Source organism: Ovis canadensis, chromosome 1 (assembly GCF_042477335.2).
Source record: "Ovis canadensis isolate MfBH-ARS-UI-01 breed Bighorn chromosome 1, ARS-UI_OviCan_v2, whole genome shotgun sequence".
Taxonomy (NCBI): domain Eukaryota; kingdom Metazoa; phylum Chordata; class Mammalia; order Artiodactyla; family Bovidae; genus Ovis; species Ovis canadensis.
In genome coordinates this window covers 262011152-262039135 of record NC_091245.1, presented here as the reverse complement: position 1 = coordinate 262039135, position 27984 = coordinate 262011152, and the positions used below count along the sequence as shown (strand labels likewise).

The window sequence follows — 27984 nt, the reverse complement described above, 5'->3', positions numbered from 1 at the left end:
TGGTCTTTTTGGACAGTAGTTCTTCAACTTGAAATCCTTTTTGCTCTGTTTTAATTTGAGAATCGGAGATTTTACCTGTTCTTCAAAGCCCAGTTGAAGAGCCAAACAGGATGGCCTTTTTAGATGGCTCTAATGGTATGTGTATGTATGTGTGTGTGAGGGGTAAATACTGGTTAAAATAAATGCAGCCATAAGTTTGCATATACAACTGTGGGATTTTATTTCTTAGAAAGCATTACAATTTTAAGTACAAGTCACTTAAGTGATAAATGCAGATAGAAATTTGCTATAATCTTCTCTTTTCATTCAGAGTAAATTTAGGTGGTGGAAGTTTGGGTAGGAAAAACATTTTGAGGCTTTAGTTTTGATCCTTATAAATTCCTCTCTGATGTAGACCTGCCAGCACTCCATGTACCTAAGAGTGTGGGGCCTGCTCCTGTCTGCACTGCTCCAGGTAGGCAGTGTTTCCTGTGTGGATCACAGGATGTACCTGGTTCTGCCATTCTGTTCCCTTTGTGTTTTGAGTCTAGCCAAACTGGCAGATATCCTGGCAAAGGCCTATACGTCTACAGTGGCCCCATGGCTGCTGGCCTGGCTGAACTGCCTTTATACATCAGTCCCAGTTGCCCCATCACCATTATTACTTCAGCAGTAATTGCATTCTTACTACTTAGATGAGGGTAGAAATTATATCTCACAGTATTAAGAGCACACAGTGTGGGAAATTGGGCACATTGTTCTACATGACCCTAAAGATCTATTTTTGTTTTCTGAGTATTTTCAGCCTTTGAATTAAAAAAATCCGCTCTTTGATACAGGTTTTTTCTTTTTATTAAATACCAATTCACTCAGCTATACTAAAATAGTTTTCTATTGAGGCCTTCCCTGTTATACAGTTAGAAGTGACAATTTGGTGTCATCTGTGGTTATAAAATACCATAATGCCTTGACCATTTGCTCTTTTTCATCAAGTCTGCACCTTAAAGCCAATATGAAACAACTGGTTATGTGAGTCTCACAAAATATTATCTTTGAGCAGTACATAGCAGACCCCAACCAAAGGGCAGAAAAACGTATGCTTGGTAAAAAGGACACAACAGATTTCATATTGAAGCATTGCTAATGGATTTTCAGTTTAGTTTTGTCACTCAGTCGTGTCCAACTCTTTGTGACCCCATGATTGCAGCACACCAGGCCTCTCTGACCATCAGCAACTCCCGGAGTTCACTCAAACTCACGTCCACTGAGTCAGTGATGCCATCCAGCCATCTCATCCTCTGTCATCCCCTTCTGCCCCCAATCCCTGCCAGCATCAGAGTCCTTTCCAAAGTCACCTCTTCGTATGACGTGGCGAAAGTACTGGAGTTTCAGCTTTAGCATCGTTCCTTCCAAAGAACACCCAGGACTGATCTCCTTTAGAATGGACTGGTTGGAATTCCTTGTAGTCTAAGAAACTCTCAAGAGTCTTCTCCAACACCACAGTTCAAAAGAATCAATTCTTCGGCGCTCAGCCTTCTTCACAGTCCAACTATCACAACCATACATGACTACTGGAAAAACCATAGCTCTGACTAGACGGACCTTTGTTGGCAAAGTAATGTCTCTGCTTTTGAATATACTATCTAGGTTGGTTGTAACTTTCCTAGAAGTAAGCATCGTTTAATTTCATGGCTGTAATCACCATCTGCAGTGATTTGGGAGCCCAAAAAATGAAGTCTGACACTGTTTTCACTGTTTCCCCATCTATTTCCCATGAAGTGATGGGACCGGATGCCATGATCTTCATTTTCTGAATGTTGAGCTTTAAGCCAACTTTTTCACTCTCCACTTTCAGTTTCATCAAGAGGCTTTTTAGTTCCTCTTCACTTTCTGCCATAAGCGTGGTGTCATCTGCATATCTGAGGTTATTGATATTTCTCCTGGCAATCTTGATTCCAGCTTGTGCTTTTTCCAGCCCAGCGTTTCTCATGATGTACTCTGCATGGAAGTTAAATAAGCAGGGTGACAGTATACAGCCTTGACGTACTCCTTTTCCTATTTGGAACCAGTCTGTTGTTCCACGTCCAGTTCTAACTGTTGCTTCCTGACCTGCATATAGGTTTCTCAAGAGGCAGGTCAGGTGGTCTGGTATTCGCATCTCTTGAAGAATTTTCCACAGTTTATTGTGATCCACACAGTCAAAGGCTTTGGCATAGTCAATAAAGCAGAAATAGATGTTTTTCTGGAACTCCCTTGCTTTTTCCATAATCCAGCGGATGTTGGCAATTTGACCTCTGGTTCTTCTGCCTTTTTTAAAACTAGCTTGAACATCTGGAAGTGCATGGTTCACGTACTGCTGAAGCCTGGCTTGGAGAATTTTGAGCATTACTCTACTAGCGTGTGAGATGAGTGCAATTGTGCTGTAGTTTGAGCATTCTTTGGCATTGCCTTTCTTTGGGACTGGCATGAAAACTGACCTTTTCCAGTCCTGTGGCCACTGCTGAGTTTTCCAAATTTCCTGGCATACTTAGTCCAACACTTTCACAGCATCATCTTTCAGGGTTTGAAATAGCTCAACTGGAATCCATCACCTCCACTAGCTTTGTTCGTAGTGATGCTTTCTAAGGTCCACTTGACTTCACATTCCAGGATGTCTGGCTCTAGGCGAGTGATCACACCATCATGATTATCTGGGTCGTGAAGCTATTTTATGTACAGTTCTTCTGTGTATTCTTGCCACCTCTTCTTAATATCTTCTGCTTCTGTTAGGTCCAGACCATTTCTGTCCTTTATCGAGCCTATCTTTGCATGAAATGTTCCCTTGGTATCTCTGATTTTCTTGAAGAGATCTCTAGTCTTTCCCATTCTGTTGTTTTCCTCTATTTCTTTGTATTGATTGCTGAGGAACACTTTCTTATGTCTCCTGGCTATTCTCTGGAACTCTGCATTCAGATGCTTATATCTTTTGTTTTCTCCTTTGCTTTTTGCTTCTCTCCTTTTCACAGCTATTTGTAAGGCCTCCCCAGATAGCCATTTTGCTATTTTGCCTTTTTTTCCATGGGGATGGTCTTGATCCCTGTCTCCTATACAATGTCATGAACCTCTGTCCATAGTTCATCAGGCACTCTATCAGATCTAGTCCCTTAAATCTATTTCTCACTTCCACTGTATAATCATAAGGGATTTGATTTAGGTCATATCTGAATGGTCTAGTGGTTTTCCCTACTTTCTTCAATTTCAGTGTGAATTTGGCAATAAGGAATTCATGATCTGAGCTGCAGTCAGCTCCTGGTCTTGTTTTTGCTGACTGTATAGAGCTTCTCCATCTTTATTAGCTGCAAAGAATATAATCAATCTGATTTCGGTGTCAACCATCTGGTGATGTCCATGTGTATTGTCTTCTCTGGTGGTGTTGGAAGAGGGTGTTTGCTATGAGCAGTGCATTCTCTTGGCAACGCTCTATCAGCCTTTGCCCAACTTCATTCTGTATTTCAAGGTCAAATTTGCCTGTTACTCCAGGTGTTTCTTGACTTCTGACTTTTGCATTCCAGTCCCCTATAATGAAAAGGACATCTTTATTGGGTGTTAGTTCTAAAAGGTCTTGTAGGTCTTCAAAGAACCATTCAACTTCAGCTTCTTCAGTGTTACTGGTTGGGGCATAGATTTGGATTACCATGATATTGAATGGTTTGCCTTGGAAATGAACAGAGATCATTCTGTTGTTTTTGAGTTTGCATCCAAGTACTGCATTTCAGACTCTTTTGTTGACATGATGGCTACACCATTTCTTCTAAGGGATCCCTGCCCGCAGTAGTAGATATAATGGTGATCTGAGTTAAATTCACCCATTCCAGTCCATTTTAGTTTGCTGATTCCTAGAATGTCAGCGTTCACTCTTGGCATCTCCTGTTTCACCACTTCCAATTTGCCTTGATTCATGGACCTGACATTCCAGGTTCCTGTGCAATATTGCTCTTTACAGCATCGGACCTTGCTTCAATCACCAGTCACATCCACAACTGGGTATTGATTTTGCTTTGGCTCCATCCCTTCATTCTTTCTGGAGTTATTTCTCCACTGATCTCTAGTAGCATATTGGGCACCTACTGACCTGGGAAGTTCCTCTTTCAGTATCCTATCATTTTGCCTTTTCATACTATTCATGGGGTTCTCAAGGCAAGAATACTGGTTTGCCATTCCCTTCTTCAGTGGACCACATTCTGTCAGACCTCTCCACAATGACCCGCCTGTCTTGGGTGGTCCCACACGGCATGGCTTAGTTTCATTGAGTTAGCTAAGGCTGTGGTCTGTGTGATTAGATTGACTAGTTTTCTGTGAGTATGGTTTCAGTGTGTCTGCCCTCTGATGCCCTCTAGCAACACCTACTGTCTTACTTCGGTTTCTCTTACCTTGGACGTGGTGTATCTCTTCACGGCTGCTCCAGCAAAGTGCATCCGCTGCTCCTTACCTTGGACGAGGGATATCTCCTCACTGCCACCTCTCCTGACCTTGGACGTGGGGTTGCTCCTCTCGGCTGCCGCCCCGGATTGATGGATTTTAGGGAGTTATTATAAATGAGTGTGTCTTCATGGTCCTGTATCATACTCATCCATATAATTGCATAATATGACTGCATTGGAATTTATAAGCATCTTTCTCATGGAGTAGATCTAGGTAGCTAGCCCATGAATTAGAGGTGCTAAAAATTAAGAGATACTGTTTAATGTCTTCCTAACTCACCCACATAGGGCTGTTAATTTAAACTAGGGGATGAGAGACCATGGCCCAGAAATTTTACTGGCACACAAGTACTCACATTCACTTCCACACTGTTTCCACTGCATTCGTGTTGGTCTTTCATAGAAGCTGTCTCTGATGTAGCTGTTCACAAAGAGCAGAGTCAGGCCTCTGCAGTGTGTTCAGTGGACCAGAAAGGAGGAGGCATCAATCTTCTCTATCCTCCAGTTTCTCAACAAAGTATTCTGTCTGATATGGATGCAGCTGATACCAGATTTGCTGTCAGTGACTCCTGGGTCTCCACCAAGGCTCCTGTCTGTGGAAGAAAGTCAGAGACGCAGTCTGTTCTCAGAACATCATCAACAGGAAGGACATGGCAGCTGTTACTGGTCCACCTCATCACCAAGGCTCCCTCTTACAATGGGCTGGGGTGTTCTGATCTGTTGTCCCATCTGAGTTATGCTTTTTAATACACACAGGGCCTCCTCCCCCTGCCCTACACACACCCCACTCACCTGCTCCTCTGTTTACTTGTCCTTCTCACCCCCTTGGATGGACTTCCTTCTTATCAGTTGTTTCCTCCTAACACAAACACAAAAACAGGCATCATTGTTTGAGCAGGCTGAAGTATATTATCCAAAATATACTATCAGTCCAGTCTTACAGAGAAAGAACATTCTAAACCAACATATTTGCACAATATATTTCTACGGTAAAGTTATGACAGTATTTCTTAGTGAGTTCTCCTTGGCTGTTCGACTTACCAAAATAGCTTTGCAAAATGATTTATGATGATCATAATAGGGTCAGTGTGTTTAAAGAAAACTTGCATAAATCTGGGAGCTTACAGAGCTATAGTGCTTTGATTGGGAACTTGGATTTGTGAATGTCACCATTCCCAGGTTTCAGGGCCAAAGGCCCCCTGCCCACCATTTTTGCCTCTTGTTTTCCTCAGTTTTAGGGGGCTAGACAAGGGACTGTCAGAAGCTTGCTTTCTTAATGGCATCCTTCCTAGAATCTTAACTGTTACAGACAGTTCTCTGATTATAATAGTTGCTGTTGTTTAGTCACCCAGTCACGTCCGACACTTTCCGACCCCATGGACTGCAGCATGCCAGGCGTCCCCGTCTTTCACCATCTCCGAGAGCTTGCCCAAACTCATGCCTGTTGGGTCCGTGATGCCATTCAGCCATCTTTCCCATCATCAGGAACTTTTCCAGTGAGTTTTCTGTTCACATCAGATGACCAAAATACTGGAGCTTCAGCATCAGTCCTTCCAGTGAATATTCAGTCTTTATCTCTCTTAATATTGACTGGTTTGACCTTGCTGTCCAAGGGACTCTTGGGAGTCTTCTCCAGCACCACAGTTCGAAGGCATCAGTTCTTTGGCGTTCTGCTTTCTTTATGATCCAGGTGTCACAACCATACGTGACCACTGGGAAGATCATAGCTTTGACTATACGGACATTTGTTGGCATGTTTTCAACATGCTGTCTAGGTTTGTCATCGCTGTCTTGCCAAGAAGCAACCATCTTCTGATTTCCTGGCTGCAGTCACCATCCACAGTGATTCTGAAGCCCAAGAAAAGGAACTCTGTCACTACTTCTACCTTTTCCCCTTTCTGCCATGCAGTAATAGGGCCAGATGCCATGACCTTAGTTTTTTAATATTTAGTCTTAAGCCAGCTGTTTTCACTCTTCCTTCACTTTCATCAGGAGGCTCTTTCGTTCCTCTTTGCTTTCCCATTAAAGTGTTATCATCTGCATATCTGAGGTTGTTGATGTTTCTCTCACCTATCTTGATTCCAGTTTGTAACTCATCCAGCCCGGCATTTCTCATGATGTGTTCAGCATATAGGTTAAACAAACAGGGTGATAGCAGACAGCACTGTTGTACTCCTTTCTCGACCTGGAACCAATCGGTTGTTCCATAGGGGGTTCTAACTTGCTTCTTGACCTGCACATAGGTTTCTCAGGAGATAGGTAAGATGATCTGTATTTCCGTCTCTTTAAGAGCATTCCAGTTTGTCACGATCTACACAGACAAAGGCTTTAGTGTAGTCAGTGAAACAGATTTTTCTGAAATGTCCTTGCTTTTTCTACAATCCAGCGAATGTTGGCAATTTGATGTCTAGCTCTTCCTTCTTTTTCAAAGGATTACAATAGTACAGTATACTTATTGGAGATATTTGTAAACAGAGGAGGAGGAAAACACTTCATGATCTCCACACTCAAAGACTTTAATTCAGGCTTCTCTCTACTTAAGCACCTAAAAGCTATGTTTAACTTAACATATCCACCAAGGTGGATATGTCCCTGGTGCCTCAGTGGTAAAGAATCCACCTGCTAATGCTGGAGACACAGATTCAATCTCTGGGTTGAGAACATCCCCTGGAGAAGGAAGTGGCAACCCACTCCAGTATTCTTGCCTGGGAAATCCCATGGACAGAGGAGCCTGGTGGATTACAGTCCTTGGGGTTGCAAAAGAGTTGGATACAACTTAGGGACTAAAAAACAGCAGCAGTCTGCAACAGAACCCCCAGTTCCCTCATTTTCAACTATACTCCATCCTATAGAAATACTGAATGACAGCTGAATAGGAAATCTGAAAATAAGGTTTTTTCTTTTTAATGAAAACATAAAAATGCTGTGTTGTTATGGCAGTTTCAACTGATTTTAGCTGTTCTCATTGTTAATATGTTTATTAACTCCATTTTTTAGAGTAATATTAGTATGTATTTACTCAAAGGTTTCCATAGCAGAACAAGTTCACTTTTAATAAGATTAATCTACCTATTGTGAAATAGAGCTCATTACTCTGCATCCATGACAGCATGCATTGAGACACTGCAGAGTAGACTTGTTTTTCCTGTCCCCATCCTTTGATTTATTCCGTCATTACAAGGAACACACATAAGCCAGACACAGGAAGATGGGGAAGGGGGTGACGGCTGGATACACACACAGCAGTTTTTCAAGAACAAGCACTTTAGTTAATCCTCCGAAAAACCCTTATTGTATATATCAACATGCCTGAAGTCTTCCCAATCCTGTATGCTAGGTCATGTGATGCTTATGTTTTCAGAGACAAATGATTCAGTCTTACAAATTATCAAAAATCCAGCATTGATACATTTTTATTGTTTGTTTTTTTGCAAAAACATTCCTAGGTATTCCTTGATCCTGATGATAGTGGGTTATATTGTACACAGAAATCTCTTAAGTATCTCCTAAAGCGATAATGGGAAAATTTCTTAAAATATGTACAATTTAGCTATTTTAATAAAAACTTTAGCTATATTAACCAAATACCTAAAATGCTACCTATACTAGTTAGGAATAAAAGTGATTGCATGTGGGGGAATTCCCTGGTGGTCCAGTGGTTAGGACTTGGCACTTTCACTGGTGGTGCCTGCGTTCAGTCCCTGGTTGGGGAATTGAGATCCCACAAGCCACATTTTGAGGCCAAAAAAAAACGTGACTGAATGTGCATATGTAACATATGGAATTTCTCTCCCTGAACACTAAATCCAGTGAAACTAGCTAGAACAATTCTCCATGTTTTACCTCTTCATTTCTTTCACCCATTTTAACAGACTGGTACACTGCCTAGGGGCAGTACATGCCTTTGAAATTTAAAATGCATCTTAGAATTATTATAGCTGGATGAGCTTGAATTATACTATTATTCAGACCTGGAAAGAAATGCTAAAGCAGTGTATCCTGTATGGCTCAGAAAGCTGTTGCTGCAAGTGGAGAGCCATCTTTTTAATAGACATCTCTCCAGAAGAAAGTATTTCATTTTAAATTGGTATAAGTACAGAATCATTTCTAGCTGCCCTGACTGAAATGCACCAATGAAAGACATTATGAGATAAATATTGAGTACTCCACTAACACTGCACTAAGAATCCAGGGTCACTGTGTCTGGAGTTGGATATGAGACTTTGTCCTTTTACAGAAGTGGAACTATATCTCCTGGTCTTGCGAGTGACTGCTTGCTGGGTGCTGCCAGGTTCGTGGTGTGCAAACCAGCCAAATGGCATGTGCTAGAGATCAGTGTTCCATGAACTCTGACTGGTCTCCTTAGGGTTACGGGATAGGGCCAGGATAGAACCCTTGCAGCTGCAGGAAAAGGTAACGCTTGCTCCTAATTTTCTCTTGTCTCTAAACACGTCCTGAAGTCTCAAATTGGGTTTAAAAACACTACAGAAAATTCCCTGATAACAAGAAAAAAGGACAGAAGCAGCAAAATGCTCACACAAGGCCTGTTCCTTCTGGTCTTTATCCATTGTTTCCTGGAGCTGAGCTTGGCTGCTGCTTCGCACCCTCCCAGCACTTCTCCACTTTCCAGTGTGGCTTCAGCCTGGCAGCTCTGCTAAAGCTGTGCTAATGTTCTCACATTCTTGCCCCTCTCAACTCAGCCATATTTAACAATGTTGACCTGCTTTGCCTCTGCAAGAGTCTGCCATGAGCTCTGGTAGCCACTGGTTTCACGATGCCGTATGTTTCTGCCCAGCACCCTCATTTCTCCCAGAGCCCTTGCTTTGCTCTTGGCTCTCAGGTGTGGATTTAATAATAGCTGTCATTTGCGGCATGTTTTTAGTGCTGGCCACTGTGTTAACTAACTTAAAAGTACATATCATTTTATCCCTTGGACAACAATGTGAACTATTCTGATTCCAGTTTTACAGATAGGGTGTGTGTGTATGCTCAGTCATGTCCAACTGTTTGCAGCCCCAGGACCTGTAGCCATCAGCCTCCTCTGTCTATGGAATTTTCCAGGCTAGAATACTGGAGTGGGTTGCCATTTCCTACTCCAGCAGATACGGTAACTGAGGCATAGTCATTGGTTGATTTATTTTATGCACAAAGGAGGAAAAGATAATTGTAAGATCTTTCTAGCTTCTAAAACTAATTGGTTTGAGTTAGAAATTCAAACATGAAATTAATTTGAATTCCTTTTTTGTCATAATTATTAAGAAAGGCCTTTCTTAATATGTATAGGATATTCAACTCCCCACATCCAGGTATCTCAAAAAGGACTTGTACAAATAAAAGTTTAATCACAGCTAAACAGAACAACATCACATTATAGTGTTTTTCTCTCTCCAGCTTTATTCCTAAAATTTATTGATCTTAGCTGTCCGAAGTTCTTTTTATTACTTAAATTGCTAATTGAAGACTTAACATCCCCAAAGACTCAAGTGAAATTTCAGTAGCTAGAACTGAATCAGAAAGAGCAAGGTCTAAAGACTTGATTAAAAAACATAGGAAACAGGTTTTCCAAGTGGAGTATGTGACGTTCTACATGTGCTCCCATCCCCACCTGTACTTCCTCCAAATCACAGCTCTACCTCTCGGCCAAGCTCAAAAGCCACGTCTGAGAATCCTCAGGTTTTGCCTCCTTGTCTTCATGGCTGCTCTCTCCTGACTGTAGTCTTCAGTCTGTGCTTTGCCATTTTGCATCTGATGAACTGCATCATAAAATGTTCTCATTATTTCCCTGTCTCACATCCCCTTGCAGCCTACACAAGTATGACTTTGGGGGTCAGGTACTGTGTCATATTTCTTTGGTAAACCCCCCTCGGATGTACTGTGGAGCACTTGTGACCTCTTGCTTAATATACACAGGAGAAGATACATACCACAGTAGGTAACTTTCCTGAATTCTCACAGTAAGAGTTAATGGACATTATTAGATTTTAACTTTACTGCAAGGCTACATAGTTTCAAGTGAATGGGCCTAATTCCAACAGTGAAAGAAAGGAACCTGTTTTTTTACATCGACTGAAAGAAGGAAGGCTCCTTCGATTGAAAAATTCCTGTTAATGAAAGAAAAAGGTAAATGATACAATTCAATTTTGAATTGTAGCTGTACACAAGTAAATTATGTAGCCCTACACTCTTCAGTTTGGTGCCTTTCAAATCAGTACACTTGCCAAAGCAGAACTGGGAAAGAATGGTTTTTCATGCAAGGTTGGTGGTTTTAAAAAGCAGCAAAATATTGTAAAGCAATTATCTTCTAATTAAACATTTTTAAAATAAAGCAGTGTTGATGATAAGCCAGGAAATAAGACACTGCTACTAGTATAATTTCTCGACTGGCCCCCAGCTCCAAGAATCAAGGAAGAGAATTTTGATATGCCAAAGATCTTACATGCTTGTGTAACTCAATGAAACTATGAGCCATACTGTGCAAGACCACCCAAGATAGATAGGTCATAGTGGAGAGTTCTGACAAAACGTGATCCACTGGAGGAGGGAATGGCAAACCACTCCAGTACTCTTGCCATGAGAACCCCATGAGTAGTACAAAAATAACAAGATAGGCCTGCTCAAAAAACAGCTGAAACCACATTTAGCTGCTGATGGAATATAGCAATGAGACAGCAAAGACAGCAGAACACCATTTGCATGAATACATAAAAGATGAAGGTTGGAGTATACTCTCAGACTTGCCCAAATATATTCATTCCACTTGCTTTTCTATTTTCAGTTCCTTATTTAGAACTGGCCATGTCTTCACTGTTCTGTAGGTGTTTCTAATGTTGGTAGCCTCTAGTGTGTTCCAGAGCACTGCCTTTCAAAGTCTTGACTGCAGTCCACAGTAAGAAGTTGCACAATCCATGATATGTATATCTGATAATTCCATTTAAAAATGCTGGCTAAGACATCAAATTACTTGCACATCTCACCACCAGGATGCTGTTTCTTCTCTTGTTGGGACCATTAACAGTTTCAATTTCTGTTCTAAAAGTGCTCATCAGCCCTGCCATGGGCTCTTGTCAAAGTACTTAAGAGTCTCATTTTCTGTCTGACAGCTTCTATCTTCCAGGGCCTAGACCTTTCCTAATAAAGGATGAAGAAGACACAGTTGTAAAAAAGTTGTTTTAAATGATGATAAGTCAGCTTCAGCTTATAGGAAGTAACTGACATAGGATTTCTGTTCTTTTTGAAAAAAACATAGCTTGGACTGAGTTGCTGCAATTTGAAGACTGTAGACTATTATTAACTTACTGAAGTGGAATGTGGCAAGTACAAACATGTTTTCACATGTGTTTAAGAAATACAAAAAGTTTACTTAAATCACTATCAAAAGCATTATAAAAAATACTTTGCAGTTCAAAATACTGCAATGTTTATCCTCTCACAGATTAATTCTAAAGAAAAAACTCTATCATTTCAAGGGAGGTAACACAAACTCTTGATAAGAATTATAAACTGAGTTTATTCGAGCTTCGGGGCCTCCTCATTCTCCAACGTCTCCACCATCAACAGCTCAAACCGATTGCTTCCTTCATGCCAACTCCTAGCATTCAGGGTGGTTCCCACTCTATTCTCTGACCAGCTGATACCTGATTTCTTCTGCTTTCTTCTTTTTGAATTTAATTTAACCTTTGGTAGGAATAGTTCAGCAGGGGCACAGGATCTTGTGGCATTGAACAGATTTTCGTAGAGTTGCTGGGCCTCAGGACACAAGCGCAGGAGGCTCTCCACCGAGGCCGACGTCAGTAGTTGTCGGCACAGACCATGCACCAGGCTCCCACTGTACAGTCTGCTCAGGGAAGAGGAGAGGGTATCATTACAGTCGAGGCTCCTGCGCTGGGACAGCTGTCACTAACGTGGCTTCAACAGATGCATCAAATACTGAGAGCCCTGCTTCTATAAAATCATTATTACTTACTCAAGGATAATCTGTTTCTTGAAAGAAGGAACTGAATTGTTACAAAGATTACTTCTTGGCTGGTAATACTTAGAACTTTTTATCTACAAAGTAAATGATGGGTGCTTGCTGGTTCTGCAACTGGCCCCAACTTGAGCAGGCCTCTTAACACTTCAAAGAAAAGGAGTTAAAATGCCTCTGATTAAACAAACAGGTAGGCTGTTGAAATATGAGAAAATTTAATTCCATCATTTGTGAGGTCATTGGTTCACCTGGATTAAAAACTACACAAATACAAGCTGAGATGAATTGGAAGCCACAGATTTAATACTAATATACAGCTTACTGCCAGGGTTGATTGGTACCTTAGCAAATGATGGAGAACCACCATTCATTTAGTATAAATCATCACTTAAAGAGCCTTTGATGCTGAGATGCAGGAACAACTCTCTTGCTGAAATCACTATTAAGGGAACTGTTTCTGCTGTTTTGTTTTAAATAGATCTGTGGTCACTAGAGAGGATCCAGTCAAGGATGGCCAAAATTATTAAAGGAAAGGAATAAAGAATCCATAGGTCAAAGGGCAATTAATCTTATTTGGTAGAAAGTTCCAGGGTGTATTAATGTAATAGGAGCCTGGCTGCGTTGGCAGGTTTGTGTGGCCACCTGTGATTGCTGGGGGTCCCTGGGGGTAGTTGAGGCTCAGGTGCTGTCAAGCTGGCAGGCCTGATGGGCCAACGTGCTAGCAGCAAGAGCTTCACCACTGCCAGAGCCTGGACCTCAGAGGATGAAAGTCAAGCCTTGGGACTTTGAACAGTAAAATGAGGGGTAATGCCATTGCTTTGCTTAAGGAGTTAGGTGTTAAAAGCTGCAAGAAAGCAAGGAAACAGAATTTAATGCCTCTCCTTCCCTTTCTCAAAACAGAGAATAACAACTGTTTTGTTATGAGTGTACAGGAATATCAGGACCTGACCAAGAACAAAGGATCTGACACCAAGAAGTTTGCAACAACTAACCGTGCCCTCCCTCACTTTTCCTACAAAAGGGCTTTGCTGAAAGCTTTTGGGGGAATTTTGGGTTTTTAAGGCACAAGCCACCCATCTCCCTGCATGGCCCTGCAATAAACCCTTCTCTGCTCCAAACTCTAATATTCTGATATTGTTTGGCCTCACTGTGTGTCAGGCACACAGACTTACCTTCAGTAACATTAACAACAGTATTTACTGCTAGGAAGCTTTGAACTTGAAACATTTCAAGTCATACCAGCATACATGAAATGCCTCCATATAAAACTAATTTATTCAATAAATACGTGAGTACTTACTGAATGTCAGACTCTGGGGCTATAATAGTAAACACAGCAAACAACTCCTTAGCCCTCCCAGGGCTTATAATCAAGTGCAGAGATATATGTAGCTCCAAGTCTATTTTCTAATCATCTCCCTTTTGTCTTTCTCACTCATTCCCTCAAATATACAAATCACTCAGATGTCCAGTCTGTTGATCCTACCACCCTTTTTACTGGCCCACACCCTACTGCTAGCCTTTCCTTATACATTTTACACTCCACAGTCAAATGTTAACCCACTTCCTAGCATGCAGGCTGTCTCTCCCTTCTACGTACTTGTCTGGCAAAACAAAAGCCCCAGACAAAAAAATCCACATAAGCATCTAATAGTCACATCACTAAAACTCTGTGACAACAGACTTTTTAGATGTTTTGCTCACTACACCCTAGCACAGAGTAAATATTTACTATCTGAATGAATGAATGAATAATAATATGCCAAGGGGTAAGAAATGCAAGTACAAAGACACAGAAGAGCAGCAGGACTACAGAGACTGGAAGTAGGGAATATTTCAGTAAGATCATCAGAAAAAGCCTTTATACTGTGATATCTGAAAGAAATGAGGGGAAGAGTTATACTCTACCAACAACTGCCTCTTACCTTTACTTTAAGGAATTGATTTTTTTTTTTTTTTTAATTTGGAAAGCTTTAAAAAAAAATCATGGAAACTTTCTTTGGAAATATGGAAATAATTTAATATTTTTTAAACTTAGCATTATAGTTCTTCAGGTATAACAGTGATCCAAGACCAATTATACTAAATTTGGTTTCGTTAAAAAAATCTTTGCTTTAAGTGTAAATAGAACTTTGACATGTGGCCACCTGAACCGGTTTCCTGGTACTTACCGAGTTAGGTCTGGCTCCGGAAGAGGCGTGGACAGCAGTTGGTTGAGATACAGCCCCATCTGCAGGCAACACTGCCACTGACAGAAGACGTGAGCTGTGTCCAAGTCCAGCCGTGTGCCTGGTGGCGCCTTCACTCGCTGAAGCTCTTCATACAGCGTCTCAGCACCACCGCCCCGCCCAGCTTTCTCCTCTAGATAAGAGACACAGCCAAAGGGCAGTATTTCCAAAAACACTGTATCTTCTTGTAATATTTTTCCATACATAAAACTTCAGATTTCATAAAGAAAAAAAACTATTTAAATAACCAAAATGCTTTTCTTTTCTGGCTCTCAGCTATTTTCATGTAAATGAAAATGTAAAAGACTTTCGACGTATAAACTGAAATATTTACACTGAGATGCCTTTTTAGTGACAACCTAAGCTTATTCAACCCCAAATTCTTTACTTTTCCTTAAAATAATATCTCTTCCTCTGATCTACTACCTGACCTTAAACATATCTGCATTTGAACTCTCCAAACCCTTAATCTGTCTCTGAAAAATACCAATTACTATGAAAAATCCCACTCTCTTTACTATTCTCTTTCGCTAAATTTCCCCAAAGAAACAGTCGTGTGTTCAAAACACGCTTTGACTTCTGTTTTATGGGGAAAAAACAAAAGTAAGACTCTTAAGAGAATCTGGCAAGTCATCCACCTGCTCAACGTTGAAGGAAAAGCAGCAACCACCCCAGAAGACCTGCCTGTGCCCAGGTCCACACGCAGCCTGCCTTCCAGACCAACTTGGAAGGGAGGAAAAGGAGGCCCACCTTTCACCAATGAGCGAGCAGCAAGGCACTGAGCCTGCCTCGGTGGGGGTAGGGGGTCCACATTCCTAAAAGAAAACAGACAGACCCTTGACATGTCCCTTCTGTTGGACTCAGGTAAAAACCTAATAGGCTGGTGCTCTGACAATCTTAAACTATGTTTATATTCAGTGAGGGGAAACACCCCAACTTCTGTCCTAATTGGTAGCAGGCTGGAACTTACTTGCTTTGCAATAGTCCCCTGTGACAGAGGCTCTCACATTCTGGGGTTTCCTAGAGTCTGTGTTGGCTCATTGTTTCATGAACTTAATTTAAACAGCAAATGTCAGAATAGTGCTGTCCAGAACTTCCTGCCATGATGGGAATGTTCTACATCTGTGCTGTCCAGTACAGCAGCCTCAGGCACTTGTGGCTCCGGGGCATTTGAAATGTGAGTTCATTGAGAAGCTGAAGGTTCAACTTTAAATAGCCACATGTGGCTCACAGCTATCATGTTAGATAGTGCTGTTCTAGAGTGTGACAACTGTTGGATAAAGCTCATAATCTTGTACAAAGAGTAATTTCATTAGAGGATTGATAGGCTCCAGTGCTTCAATATTTATTTCACCTGGTGTTTAAATGAAGCTGAGAGTGCCTCAAAGTGTATTTCTCTAATAGAGAAATTACTGTTTCTACCATCATTAACTTATATACTAACAGAAACTTGCAGTGGAGAAAACAAAAAACAAAAGCACAAGCATTAACGTTTCCTGTTATTGTAGGTGTTCAGAAGTTCCACTAATGGGCAATTTGACATAAGTCTCCAGGGGAGATGCTGCTGCTGCACTGAAGAGAGGGACAGGGAACACGGAGTACAAAATGCACATGGAAGTCGTGCTTTCAGGACCCAGCCTCAGGTGCCGTGGGGCAGCTGCGTGAGGCAGCATCAGCACATCTTCACGGCTGTGCCCTTGGGGTCAGGGCACACGTGGTGCTCAGAAAGATTGATCAAGAAATCAGAGACGTCTGGGTGCCCCACTTCTAAATTCAGATACAACTGACGGAAGTAAATAATCTGAGAACTTTTGTTTGTTTCAACTGTTGATTATATGCACATGACTCATGAAGGCATACTCCTGGAACATGCAGGTAACCTACCAGGGCTGCTGACCATGGCATGCAAGGGCCCCAGAAGCATCCCCAGCAGTAGGGCCTGTAGGTGATGCAGCTTCAGCGTGGCCTCTGTGTGCTGTACCCAGTAGCAGCTGACAGCGACAGGCAACTTCAGCGCGGCAGGGACTGGGTCCAGGAGGCTCTGTTTCACCTTCAGTGTTTCTAACAGAAGCATCTGCCGGCTAGCCAAGGAGAGCTGAAAATATGCACCAGACATTCTGTAAGTTACTTTGGGGAATGTCGTTTTTTTTTTTTTTCCCCCTAGTATGAAGACACTTTCATGCAAATGAAAATAGGTCAGTTTCTTATCTTCCTGTGGAAAAAAATCAGCCCCACTAAAAGCATTTAGAACCTTTGTAAGGGGTGGCATAAGTTTGGTGACTGGCTGGACGTGCTGTCGTCCTTGTTCACATCAGTCCACGCCCCCCACCCCCCCACAGTCCACAACCCATGGGGGCTGCTGGTTATCTTCAGTGTGCCTGTCACCTGGGAAGCTAGTGAAAACAATCTTCAGGCCCCATCCCTTAAAACTGATTCAGTAAATCTGAGGGGAGCTCAGAAATCTGCATTTTAACACTTGTGCTTTAAGAAACAAATACCTACATTCAACCCTACCCTTACCTGCCAGTGACTGTGCTGGCCTCCTCCTCCATGAGGGCATCACTGACCACCTCTGGAAGGCAGACTGGGACGACATGCAGCCTCTGCAGCATCCCACGCAGCCTTCTGTTTGTCTGGGTCATGACTCAAATGTATGTCTTACTGTCTGTTTTCTTCCACAAGAGAACTGCCCCACTTCTAGTGGCGGGTATATTCCAGGGGAACAGCAATATTTAAGGACTCACCACCCCAACTTTTACTCCAGGTTTCACACAAAGGGAAGTAATAAGCTATGAGAGCTTCAGGCTCTGGTTGAAATAATTTTAACTTAATGAATATCTTTTCTTCTTTCTTTTTGATTTTTATTCTTTTTTAATTGAAGGATAGTTTTCTTAAGATTTAAGAAACATAAGGGACCTTGCAGGTCACCGAGTTTCACAGATAAGGAAATTAGGACTATTAAAAGAGCACCTCAGGGTGACTTCACCATCAAACGCTGAGAGGAAAAATTATAGTTTGTATTGGTGGTGTCTGCACAAAGCCAGAAAAGACTTCCTTCTTAATTTTCTGGAAAGATGAGACTGCCTGGCACGTTTCTCGGCATATAACGCCTCGCCAGTAAGTAAATGTGTTGACAGCTGAAAATGGAGATGTTACCTTGAAGTAAAACACATTGTAACTGACAAAACAGTTTCATTGTCAATGTATGACAGCTTTAATACAATGATTTATAGGTACTGGTTTTAATAACTAAATACTCTGATGAAATTTTTTAACTTAGAAATACACAAAGTGGTTTACAGCACAGTCAACCACCCCTTTGGGAAGTAGCATTATTTAAATTTAAATATATTCCTCATAATCTCCTAAACTGATAAAAGGAGATACCAAGCAAAGCTAAGAAAATACATGAATTCTTTTCTGACATAATGCTTAAATTATTGAATTCTCTAGCCAAGTTAAAACTTTTATGAACCAAGCAGAGACTGGGCTTTGACTTCAGACAGGTTCTCCCCTCACTAACACTGCAGCCGTGAGCAAGTCTCTGAACTTTTCTACAGTCAGGTCTGATCATCTGTATAATGGACACTAGTATGAGTTACACAAGATGTTTCATAAGACTCACTCATCCATGTTCCCTTCCCAAAGGGGAACTGCTCTGCTCACAGCCCTTAAATCTAGTGAGGGTTCATGCTGCCACAGAGGCAGAGGAGAGAGGCTGGTCCTGGCACACTGCCTTACTCTCCAAGAATGACCCCTTCCATCTCTCCTTATGGATAGCCTCTTGAGGGTTCACTTGAATGGTGCTCTGTCTACAAGTAACACAGCAAAAATGGAAACACTATCCTATGCGGTTACTGTGGGAACTAAATAAGAGATTGTTAAAGTTTCTATTACAAGAGCTGGCACAGAGCAGATGAAGTATTATTATTTTTTAAACTAAAAAAAATATTTATATATTTGGCTGCATCGAGTCTCAGCTGTGGCATGCAGGCTTAACTGCAGCATGTGGAATCTTCCTGGACCAGAGATCAAACCTGCATCCCTTGCATTGCAAGGCAGATTCCCTACCACTGGGCCACCAGGTAAATCCCAGGTGAAGTACTATTGCCACATCATGTTAAGCAAACAAAATGAACAGATACTATCACAAAGTTTCCATATCTTCACATCTCTGGAATCATATCTACACCAATACCCTTTAGAATTACCATGGGCCAGTCAGCGCTAACAGCCTTGAATTAGACTACAGAATTGACCGTGTCAATGGAAACCCAAATGACATCACTGCAGATACAACTAAGATCTCATCTCCCCTTGAATACAGGGACATGATGAGAATACCTGGCACCTCCACTGAGGCAGGATTATTATCACACTGCACTCACTGACTCAACTTGATTTTCAGGCAGGAAAAGTGTCCCAACCCCTGTGTCATACCATATACACACACAAATATTAGTTCCAGATAGATTTCAGATCTAAAGGTGAAAGGCAAAAATTTTTTTATGACTTTGGAGCAGGCAATAAGTAGGTCGCAAAAGTGATAGGTATAAATAATGAAATTTTAGAGTGTATTAAGAACTTATGTTCATGAAAACATACTCGAGTGAAAAGACAATCCACAGTATACTCCCCACAATGCATGTTATTTGATAAAGGACCTGTATCTTTGGCCACCTCATGTGAAGAGTTGACTCACTGGAAAAGACTCTGATGCTGGGAGGGATTGGGGGCAGGAGGAGAAGGGGATGACAGAGGAGGAGATGGCTGGATGGCTCACCGACTCGATGGATGTGAGTTTGAGTGAACTCTGGGAGTTGGTGATGGACAGGGAGGCCTGGTGTGCTGCAATTCATGGGGTCGCAAAGAGTCAGACACGAATGAGCGAATGAACTGAACTGAACTGATATAGGAATAAACCAAAAAACAGGAATACGGGAAAAGACTTTGAATAGAAGCTTAACAGAATATGCACACAGCCAATGAACACATGAAAAGGTGTTCAAATAAAGTCATCAGAGAAATGCAAATTAACACCCATCAAATTGGCTAAAATGATGGCAACAATAAGAATAGCTAAAATTTTTCAAAAGGATAGACGACACCAAGTCAGGGTAACAGTGTAGAGTCAGAGGAATGCCCATAAACTGCTATGGGAATATTTACTGGTGAAACCACTGTACAAGAGCACTTGGCAGTCTCCTAGGCAGAACGTATGTGTGTCTTACGTCCCAGCTACTCCACTCCTAGTTGACGTCTAACTAGGAGTGGAGTAGCTGGGACATATGACAATACGCAACTGTCACGTTCTGTTGAAATGTGACCATATTTTCACTAAATGCTGTACACTCAGATGTTCATAACACTATTCATAACAGCCTAAACTGCAAACTGCCCAAATGCCCATCAGCTATTAAAAAAAAAATAGCTGGAAAAATCCATTGTGCCATATTCCCTCAATGCAAAAATGCACAGCAATGAGAAATCAATGACCTGCAACTACACACAGTGATATGAATGAATCTCATTAATCTCATGAACATGCTGTTGAATAAAAGAAGACAGATGACTTATAAAGTGTAAAAAGTAACTATGCAATGTTGTTAGAGATTAAGACAATGACTACAGGAGGTGAGGGAGAGAGTGACTGGAGCCACACTGGGGCAAGCAGGGGTGCTGATAAGGAGTCTTCATCCGGGTTCTCCTTATGTGGAACTGTCAAGCTGGTCAGAACTCATCAAGGTATAAATTATCTGTGCACTTTGCTATGTTGACACACGTAGGGAAGGATGAAGGGCAAAGAGGCAAAGGAAATATTTAGGGCTGATGGATGCACTCATTAGCTTAATTGTAGGATGGATTCACGGATGTAAATGTACATCGAAACTCATCAGAGTGTGCCCACTTAAAATAGACATTTCATTGTACATCAGTTACTTCTCAATAAAGCCATAGATTAAAAAAAAAAAAGGGCCTCCAACATTGCACCATTTATGTTGTGAGTAGAAATGTAATTTCAGCAACACATCCTTTAGAATGTTGCTGTTGGAGGATGGAGGGAATGAGAAGGCACCTTGAGACTGAAAAATGAGGCATGTGGCTCCATATAATCAATGGATTGTTTTATTGGGTAACTCGCTCAGGGTGGGATCAGGATCTGCTGGACAACAATCGATCAGAAGCATTTGCAGGGGCCATTGGGACAATTTATAGTTAACCTGGGGGTGAGTACTTGGAAACAGGGTATGCATTCCTAAGTCAAAATTCATGAATGGGTAACTGGTCTCATGGGCATAGTCAGACTGCTTCAGAAAAGATTTCCATTGTTTGTGACTAGCAGAGCATAGAGGCCACCTGGTCCTAATGATTGTTAAAAAGTCTCTATTCACCACAGAGACCTTATGACAGAGGAGTGACTGATGGCCCTCCAGTACACTCCTGGGAAGGGTCAGTGGAAGAATAGGAAGAGCTATAAGGATTCAGCATCAGTCATGCTAACAGCCACACTTTTTTTTATTGGTATGGGTAAAGTTTTAATAAATCCCTGTTTGGAATCTGACCTATGCTCAACTCAAGTCAGTTGTGCTACTTAACAAGATAAGAATGTCTCTCATCTAAACTTAAATGGTGAATGAATTGTACACACCAGATATGAATGTCCAATCTCAGGCTTCCCTGAGCATGGTGACTTGTAATCAGGCATGTCCCTTGCAGGGACCTCAGAAGTTATGTACATGGAATTGTTACAAGAAAGATCAGATCCTGTGGAGAAGCAGGCCAATGGGACTTTTTCCTTCTTTAATTGAGATATAATTCCCATGTCATAAAATTCACCCCTTTAAAATGGTTTATTTGTGCCATCCCATGCCTTGAAAGAGGAGAGTGAAAAAGTTGGCTTTAAAACTCAACATTCAGAAAACTAAGATCATGGCATCTGGTCCTATCACTTCACAGCAAATAGATGGGGAAACAGTGGAAACAGTGACAGACTTTATTTTGGGGGGCTCCAAAATCACTGCAGATGGTGACTGCAGCCGTGAAATTAAAAGACGCTTGCTCCTTGGAAGAAAAGCTATGACCAACCTAGACAGCATATTAAAAAGCAGAGACATTACTTTGCCAACAAAGGTCTGTCTAGTCAAAGCTATGGTTTCTTCAGTAGTCATGTATGGATGTGAGAGTTGGACTGTAAAGAAAGCTGAGCACTGAAGAATTGATGCTTTTGAACTGTGGTGTTGGAGAAGACTCTTGAGAGTCCCTTGGGCTGCAAGGAGATCCAACCAGTCCATCCTAAAGGAAATCAGTCCTGAATATTCATTGGAAGGACTGATGCTGAAGCTGAAACTCCAATCCTTTGGCCACCTGATGTGAAGAACTGACTCACTTGAAAAGACCCTGATGCTGGGCAAGATTGAAGGTGCGGGGAGAAGGGGACAACAGAGGATGAGATGGTTGGATGGCATCACTGGTTCAATGGTCATGAGTTTGAGTAAACTCTGGACAGTGATGGACAGGGAGGCCTGGCATACTGCAGTCCATGGGGTCGCAGAGTTGGACACGACTGAGTGACTGAACTGAACTGAACTAATGCCTGTGCTGTGCCATGTCATGCTAAGTCACTTGAGTCATGTCCGACTATGTGACTCTATGGACATAGCCCGGGGGCTCCTCTGTCCATGGGATTCTCCAAGCAAGAATACTGGAGTGGGTTGCCATGCCCTCTTCCAGGGAATCTTCCCAACCCAGGGATCGAACCTGGGTCTCTTAAGCCTTTTGCACTGGCAGATGTGTTCTTTACCACTAGCAATAAGCATGTGCAACCATCATTAATTCCTGAACATTTCATCACCCCAGAAAGAAAACTTTTCCTATAGCAGTCATTCCTCATTGCCAAGAAGGCTCCTAGACCCACCAATGTGAATCCTATTCATCCTGCCTGAGCTGTTACCAATGGGGAGGCTAAAAGGGCTAGTTCCTGGTCACCTGTGCAGGCATTCTGGGCTGGATGATTTTTGGTTGAGGGTGCTGTTTTGCCAAATATAAGATGTTCAGCAACATACTTGGCCTCTCCTAAATAGATGGCAGTAGCAACAGGCCTCTTCCCCAAGTGTCCCCAATCAAAAGTGTCCCCTGACATTGCCAAGTGTCACCTGGGGGCAAAATCACCCCTCATGGAGAATCAATGGGGTATAACCTTGGGAGGACTCCAGACCCTGATTCAATCCCCCGGGGATGCTGTCCTGAGGTCCTATATCCTGGAGCTGACGGGCACTTGGAGTGGCCTGGGAGACTCCTGAGTCTGGATACTGAGTTGGATCTAATGTGCTTAGTCGCTCAGTCATGTCTGACTCTGTGCGACCCCATGGACTGTAGCCAGCCAGGCTCCTCTGTCCATGGGGTTCTCCAAGCAAGAATACTGGAGTGGGTGGCCATTCCCTTCTCCATGGGATCTTCCCAACCCAGAAATCGAACCCACATCTCCTGCATTAAAGGCAGATTCTTTACCATCTGAGCCACCAGGGATCCAACGCCACGCCCCCCCACCCCCCACAAATAAGTATTGCAATTGGAATTGTGAATTTATCTGCATTTAATTTGTAAATATAAGCAGCTTCATACCTATTTCTGAATTTTAGTATATTTATGTAATATTACTAAAAAACAAAGTAAAGACTGGGATCCATGAGACTTTCTTTTAACTTGAAAAGGGGGTTGGCCTGCTATTCAGGTTTAAGCAACAATGAGTTAGGTTAAAACTCATGTTTTCAGTATCAAACTAAGCAAATCATCCTGATGCCATAAACCTCAAGTCTAAAAACAGTTTCTCATCAATAAACATGAAAAACTAGGCCCAAGCATCAGTATCAATTTTGTTAATTGCAACTCAGTGCAGTCTGAGATATTAGTTATGCCTTTGGTCAAGGCCTGAAGGCAAACTTTCCTTTTTCTGCAGCTCAGAATTTTTTTCCCTTTCATTTTTAGTCACTAACCCCATTCTATTACTAGCCAGTTAACAACACACCAGTAGTAATAACCACCAAGATAACACATGCTACTGAAGTACAGTGGAAATGGTAAATTTGGCACTAAAGAATCTAGGTTTGAGGCCTAGAATGGATAACTCCCTGGCTGATGATTCACATACTTATTTAGAGTCCTAGTTTTCTCAGCTACGAAATAGAGGCAATATAGCAACTGACCTCAGCTTGTTATACTGACAGCTAATATATTTGAAAGCACTTTGTAATCTGTAATTTACAGAAATTGCGGTGGTATTACAAACACTTACCTCAGTCAATTTGCTTAAGTCAGAATGATCCTTGGGTAGTTCTACTGCATGAACAATTGATGTTTTGATATTTTTATTAATCCTTTCCACTTCGCTGAAAGTTGGAGGCTGAGGAGGCAGTGCATCCCAGGCCACATTACGTACATGTGGAGGAGCATTCACGAGGAGCCCATAGATGACTTGCCGGATGGGCAGAGAGATTCTGTGGGCGTTTGGTCGCTGCATGTTTTCCACCTGTGTGTGGAGAATGGTCCGTCTCAGCACCAGAGCATCACTGATGAAAGGGGACAGTTGGCCCCTGGCTAAGGCCGCAAGCACCCATGGTGGTAAACCAGGATTCCAGGTGTCTGGGCAGGTGTAAGCACCATGCTGGAAGAAGTCCTGAATCCTTCCCTGGGCCTGCAGGTACTCCTCCATGGATCTGCACAGAAGTTCCTTCACGGTTCCTCGTCTCTTTTTGGGGAGATGGTTCAGAACGCTGTCTAATGCTTCGGTAGGGTCAGCGAAACGAGACAACCAATTTAGAAGTCCCAGCACCCGGTGATGTCTCCTACCCTTGGAATTGGCAGCCCCAAGAGGGAGTCGTACTTTACTCAAGAACGTCTCCATGACAGGCAGATTAACATGGTCATTTCCACACAGCACCGCGAAAAGAGGCAGCAGCGTTTTGTTCATATTGCCAAAGTGACAGCACAGCGCATCGAGGAAAAAGCACTTGGCAGGGATGTAGCAGTCTCGTGTGCCCTTGATGGTGTTCACACTTCTCCACTGAAAGCCATTCAATGGGCAAAACCCACTTTTCAGGTCAAAAATGCAAAAGTCACTATCGGACGATAACACGGGGCAATTCCAGTGATTAGCAAGGGTCATAATGTCCCGATCTGCTTCCGAAAAGCACTGGACGAAACATACCTGCATCTTGATCAGAACCTGTATGAACACCTCTCGGATGAGTAAGGGGCACACATACCCACCCCCGCCAACAGACAGGGAATGGGCCATCTGGATCTTCTCCCTAGCTCGATCCTTTAAAGTGTTAAGCTTCTTATCTGAAATGTCACATCCTCCATCTAAGACAACATATGGGCAGATTTTACAAGCAAACAGTGATTCAAAGAATTTTTGTACAACATCTGTAAAAGAATCATAGTCTCCTCCATACCGCAGCTCCAAGTTTGAATTGAAGTAAAGCCGGTGGAAGAGGGCATAGCCGTCAACGATAATTTTTGTGTCTCGCAACTTAACATCAGTGAAAAACTCATTACTATGATCTTCTACAAAACTCATTAGACCTCGGATACCCATGATAGTCTGAAGAATTGCCTGTGTAAAACAAGAGAACACATTTTTAATTGATGTCACAGATGGGGAACAAAGTTACTGTTTCCAGCACCATCAAATGAACAGTGGAGATTATGAAGAAATCTTTAAATAGAACACATTAGGTGTTAGCACCTTAGTTCTTACCTAGATTCTGAGCCAACACCACCTAGTTGAGTTCTTTTTTATTCTCTCTCGCTTTCCCCAAGTGTTACAAGGCACAAATTCAATAGTTTCGTGGAATCTGCTCTTTGGACAGGGATAGAGGCTGCCAACGTACAGAACTTCTGCAGGCTTTAATATTGAGACAGTCATCATCCTACAACACAGAATATTTGTTTTGTTGGGTCAAAGTAAAAGGTCTTAAGCTACAAAAACGATAACCTCAATCACTTAATATATCAGAAAACACAGGCTTCAGTTAACTAGTGTGCAGGGTCCCTGATATGGATCCAGTTTTTCTATTTTGATCATCAGAGTCTGAGAATTTCTTTGAGGCCTTGGGTCAAGGGCCTGTCTTAATTAGCATAGTTCCAAGTTTCAAGCCGGGAGGAACCGAATTCTCCAGTTTCACCCTAACAAGGGACTCTTCTCATCTGTCTCTGCCTATCTGCCAGATTACTGAACATATCCTTCCCCAACCAGCTAAGTCCCAGGATACGAATGGCTAGTTTCTCCTTTGCCCTCAGGCTCCAATATGGCTCAGCAATGCACGGTTACTAATGCTGTGTTTAAAATTGTGAGATTTTGTCAAACATGGATTCTTTTGCATTAGTTTTGATTTTTAAAGAAACTGTGTTAGAATTTACCTTGATTGCAGAGTTTTTGGGCTTCCTCTTGCATTCAGTGCCCAACTCACTTCACCTCAGTATTGGCCCTGTGTGTCTCAACACCTTATCCTGTAGGGTACCTAACTTCTCTGCAAGTCTCTCTTCTAAAGCAAATGAAAGTAGAGACCACATCAACTCATCCCAGGCAAGTTACAGCATCTTGCAGAGTAGATGTTCAACAAATTAATGCTGGATAGGAGGGCGCACAAAAGGTCTGCTCCAAGCCCTCAAACACGGGCCTTCACACCCGGTCCCCAGGCCGGCAGCGGCCACCTGCTTGGTCCCTTGGGAAGACCCGCGGGACCCCGGCGAGAACTGCAGGACTTAACAACTGAGCCAGACCTCCCGAGCGGAATCGGAAGTCTCCGCGTTTGACGTCACGGAGCCCCCGGTTACCGGAAGTCAGTGGCGCAGACTCCGCGGGGTGTGAGGGGGTCCACAGGCTTCGCGCGAGGTCATTCAGGAAACACGCTCCGAATGGCTGCCGTTAAGCTAGGGTAGCAAGGCCCGCAGGACTGGCCGTCTTTTCCCCGCCCACCTGGGTCTGCGTACACTTCCGCTTAAATGACCCTCTAGGGGCCGCCTCCGCGACTTCCCGGTATGCCCCGCGCCTGTTTCCTGGCAACGGCTCCAGCAGCCGCGCCCGACTTCCTGGTACGGCCCGCGCTGTCTCCTTGACAACGGCCCCCGCAGCCTGGGTCTCCAAGCTCGCCCGGCTTGGCAATCGAGGTGTGAGGCGGCACCTCCGGACTCCGGGTTACCGGAGGGACCCTGGGAGTGCGCGACGCACCCTCGCCCTCCACCCGGAAAGGTACGGGGAGACTTCTTAGGGCGCGGGCGTTCCGGGAATGTGATGGTTTCGAGGCCGCCTCTCCGGGACTCCGAATCCGCGCCTCCTCGCTTCTCTTGGCTCTAGACCTTCTGGAACTGCTCCAGGCCTGAGAGGATGTGTGGCTCGTGCCTCCTCCGTTTGTGTTAAGCTGCTTTGCGAAAATGTAAATTTAAAAAATTTACGGCAAAGAATTATTCGTTTGACCTTAGGGTTAAAGTTTCCCTTAAGATTAGAATCCTACTTCAGCCGAATCTGGTGTCAGATCTGCTGCTTCTCCATTGTTGTTACTGAGCCGAGATTGATATAACTGCCAGCCACACAGTTCCATCCCTAAGAGTCAATGTGCAGCTTTCAGATTCTTATCTCTTGTATCCCGCCAAACACACTTTGGGTAGCAGCTGCTGGACATTTAGCTGCTCTGACAGAGTTTACTGAACACCTACTCTGTGCCAGTCGCCGAGGACACAGAAAGAAGGTGTGCTCCTTGCGCTCAGGTTCCTTCATAGCCTCTGTAAGGTGGGGGCAAGGGGACACTGACCAGTGCTCAGGTGGCTGTGCAGTCGCACAGAGGAGGCCGATGAAACCAGCGGCCCAACGTGGGACTGGGGAGGGGGCGGCGGATTGTGACTGAGAGGCTGGGCTGGAGGGAGCTTAGTCTGGAGTCCTCTGTAGCGCTGGCCGCATTGCTTAGACACTGCTGTGCTTAAGTGCTCATTTACAAATGAGAGCTCCTGGGAAATTGGACTTCCTCAGAACTATTCTGACCTTCCCTAGGCCGGGACCTTTATCTCATCTCTCCAATAAGGAGGATTACTGAAAGGGTCTTTTCAGTTGGAAAAGTTATGAGTCCATGCACTTTAAAAAAGCTTCATTTGGCCAGAAAGCATCACTTTAATGGAATCAGAAGCAAAGATACATTGGGAGTCCTGTTCTCCAGTTGTTTTTTCATCAGTAGATTTCACTGATATTTTCTGTGATCTTGATAATCCCATGTAGTATAGGGATTTCCAGGTCTGGGCCCCAGCTCTGAAGTTCCAGTCCAGTGTGTTTTAGCCGTTGTCATGATCACCTAGCCAC

The 27984-nt window shown here is 42.9% G+C and overlaps 2 protein-coding genes across 35 annotated transcripts in view; one reads left to right on the top strand and one right to left on the bottom strand.

Moving 5' to 3' along the window:
• Positions 1-195: 195 nt before the first annotated feature.
• ASTE1 (asteroid homolog 1) lies at positions 196-26656 on the bottom strand. Of its 13 annotated transcripts, none has more exons than XR_011251751.1 (8): positions 26055-26623; positions 25393-25564; positions 23926-25248; positions 16518-16728; positions 14577-14766; positions 12074-12273; positions 5232-5298; positions 196-5032 (listed from the first exon to the last, which is right to left on the bottom strand). XR_011251751.1 is itself a non-coding variant. In XM_069565692.1 (7 exons), exons 3-6 carry the CDS (start codon positions 25228-25230, stop codon positions 5244-5246), a joined length of 1761 nt encoding a protein of 586 aa, XP_069421793.1. In that variant the 5' UTR covers positions 25231-25248; positions 25393-25564; positions 26055-26623; the 3' UTR covers positions 196-5032; positions 5232-5243. The 13 variants fall into 13 exon arrangements, 9 of the variants coding, with proteins under 9 accessions (XP_069421793.1, XP_069421802.1, XP_069421813.1 ...); XR_011251758.1 differs by lacking the exon at positions 12074-12273 and having other exon boundaries at positions 2961-4513; positions 4796-5032; XR_011251752.1 differs by lacking the exon at positions 25393-25564.
• The window catches only part of NEK11 (NIMA related kinase 11), a 274263-nt gene continuing 272735 nt past the window's right edge, over positions 26457-27984 (top strand). For 9 of the 22 annotated variants that reach the window (XM_069565902.1, XM_069565773.1, XM_069565750.1 and 6 more), the window contains exon 1: positions 26683-26886. The gene's annotated coding sequence lies outside the window, so the exon portion shown is untranslated. Of the gene's footprint in view, positions 26887-27984 lie in introns of all 22 variants that reach the window. The other 13 variants (XR_011251824.1, XM_069565825.1, XM_069565784.1 and 10 more) reach the window with 7 other exon arrangements.

Bases quoted from the DNA above. Each gene is read 5' to 3' on its own strand.
- ASTE1 (XM_069565653.1), bottom strand. From the start codon at position 25,230: ATGGGTATCCGAGGTCTAATGAGTTTTGTAGAAGATCATAGTAATGAG. The intron at 14,767-16,517 runs GTAGGTTACCTG...TCTCTTATCTAG, and splicing joins TGCCATGGTCAGCAGCCCTG to AGGAGAAAGCTGGGCGGGGC. The intron at 12,274-14,576 runs GTAAGTACCAGG...TTCCCTGAGCAG, and splicing joins CCGGAGCCAGACCTAACTCG to ACTGTACAGTGGGAGCCTGG.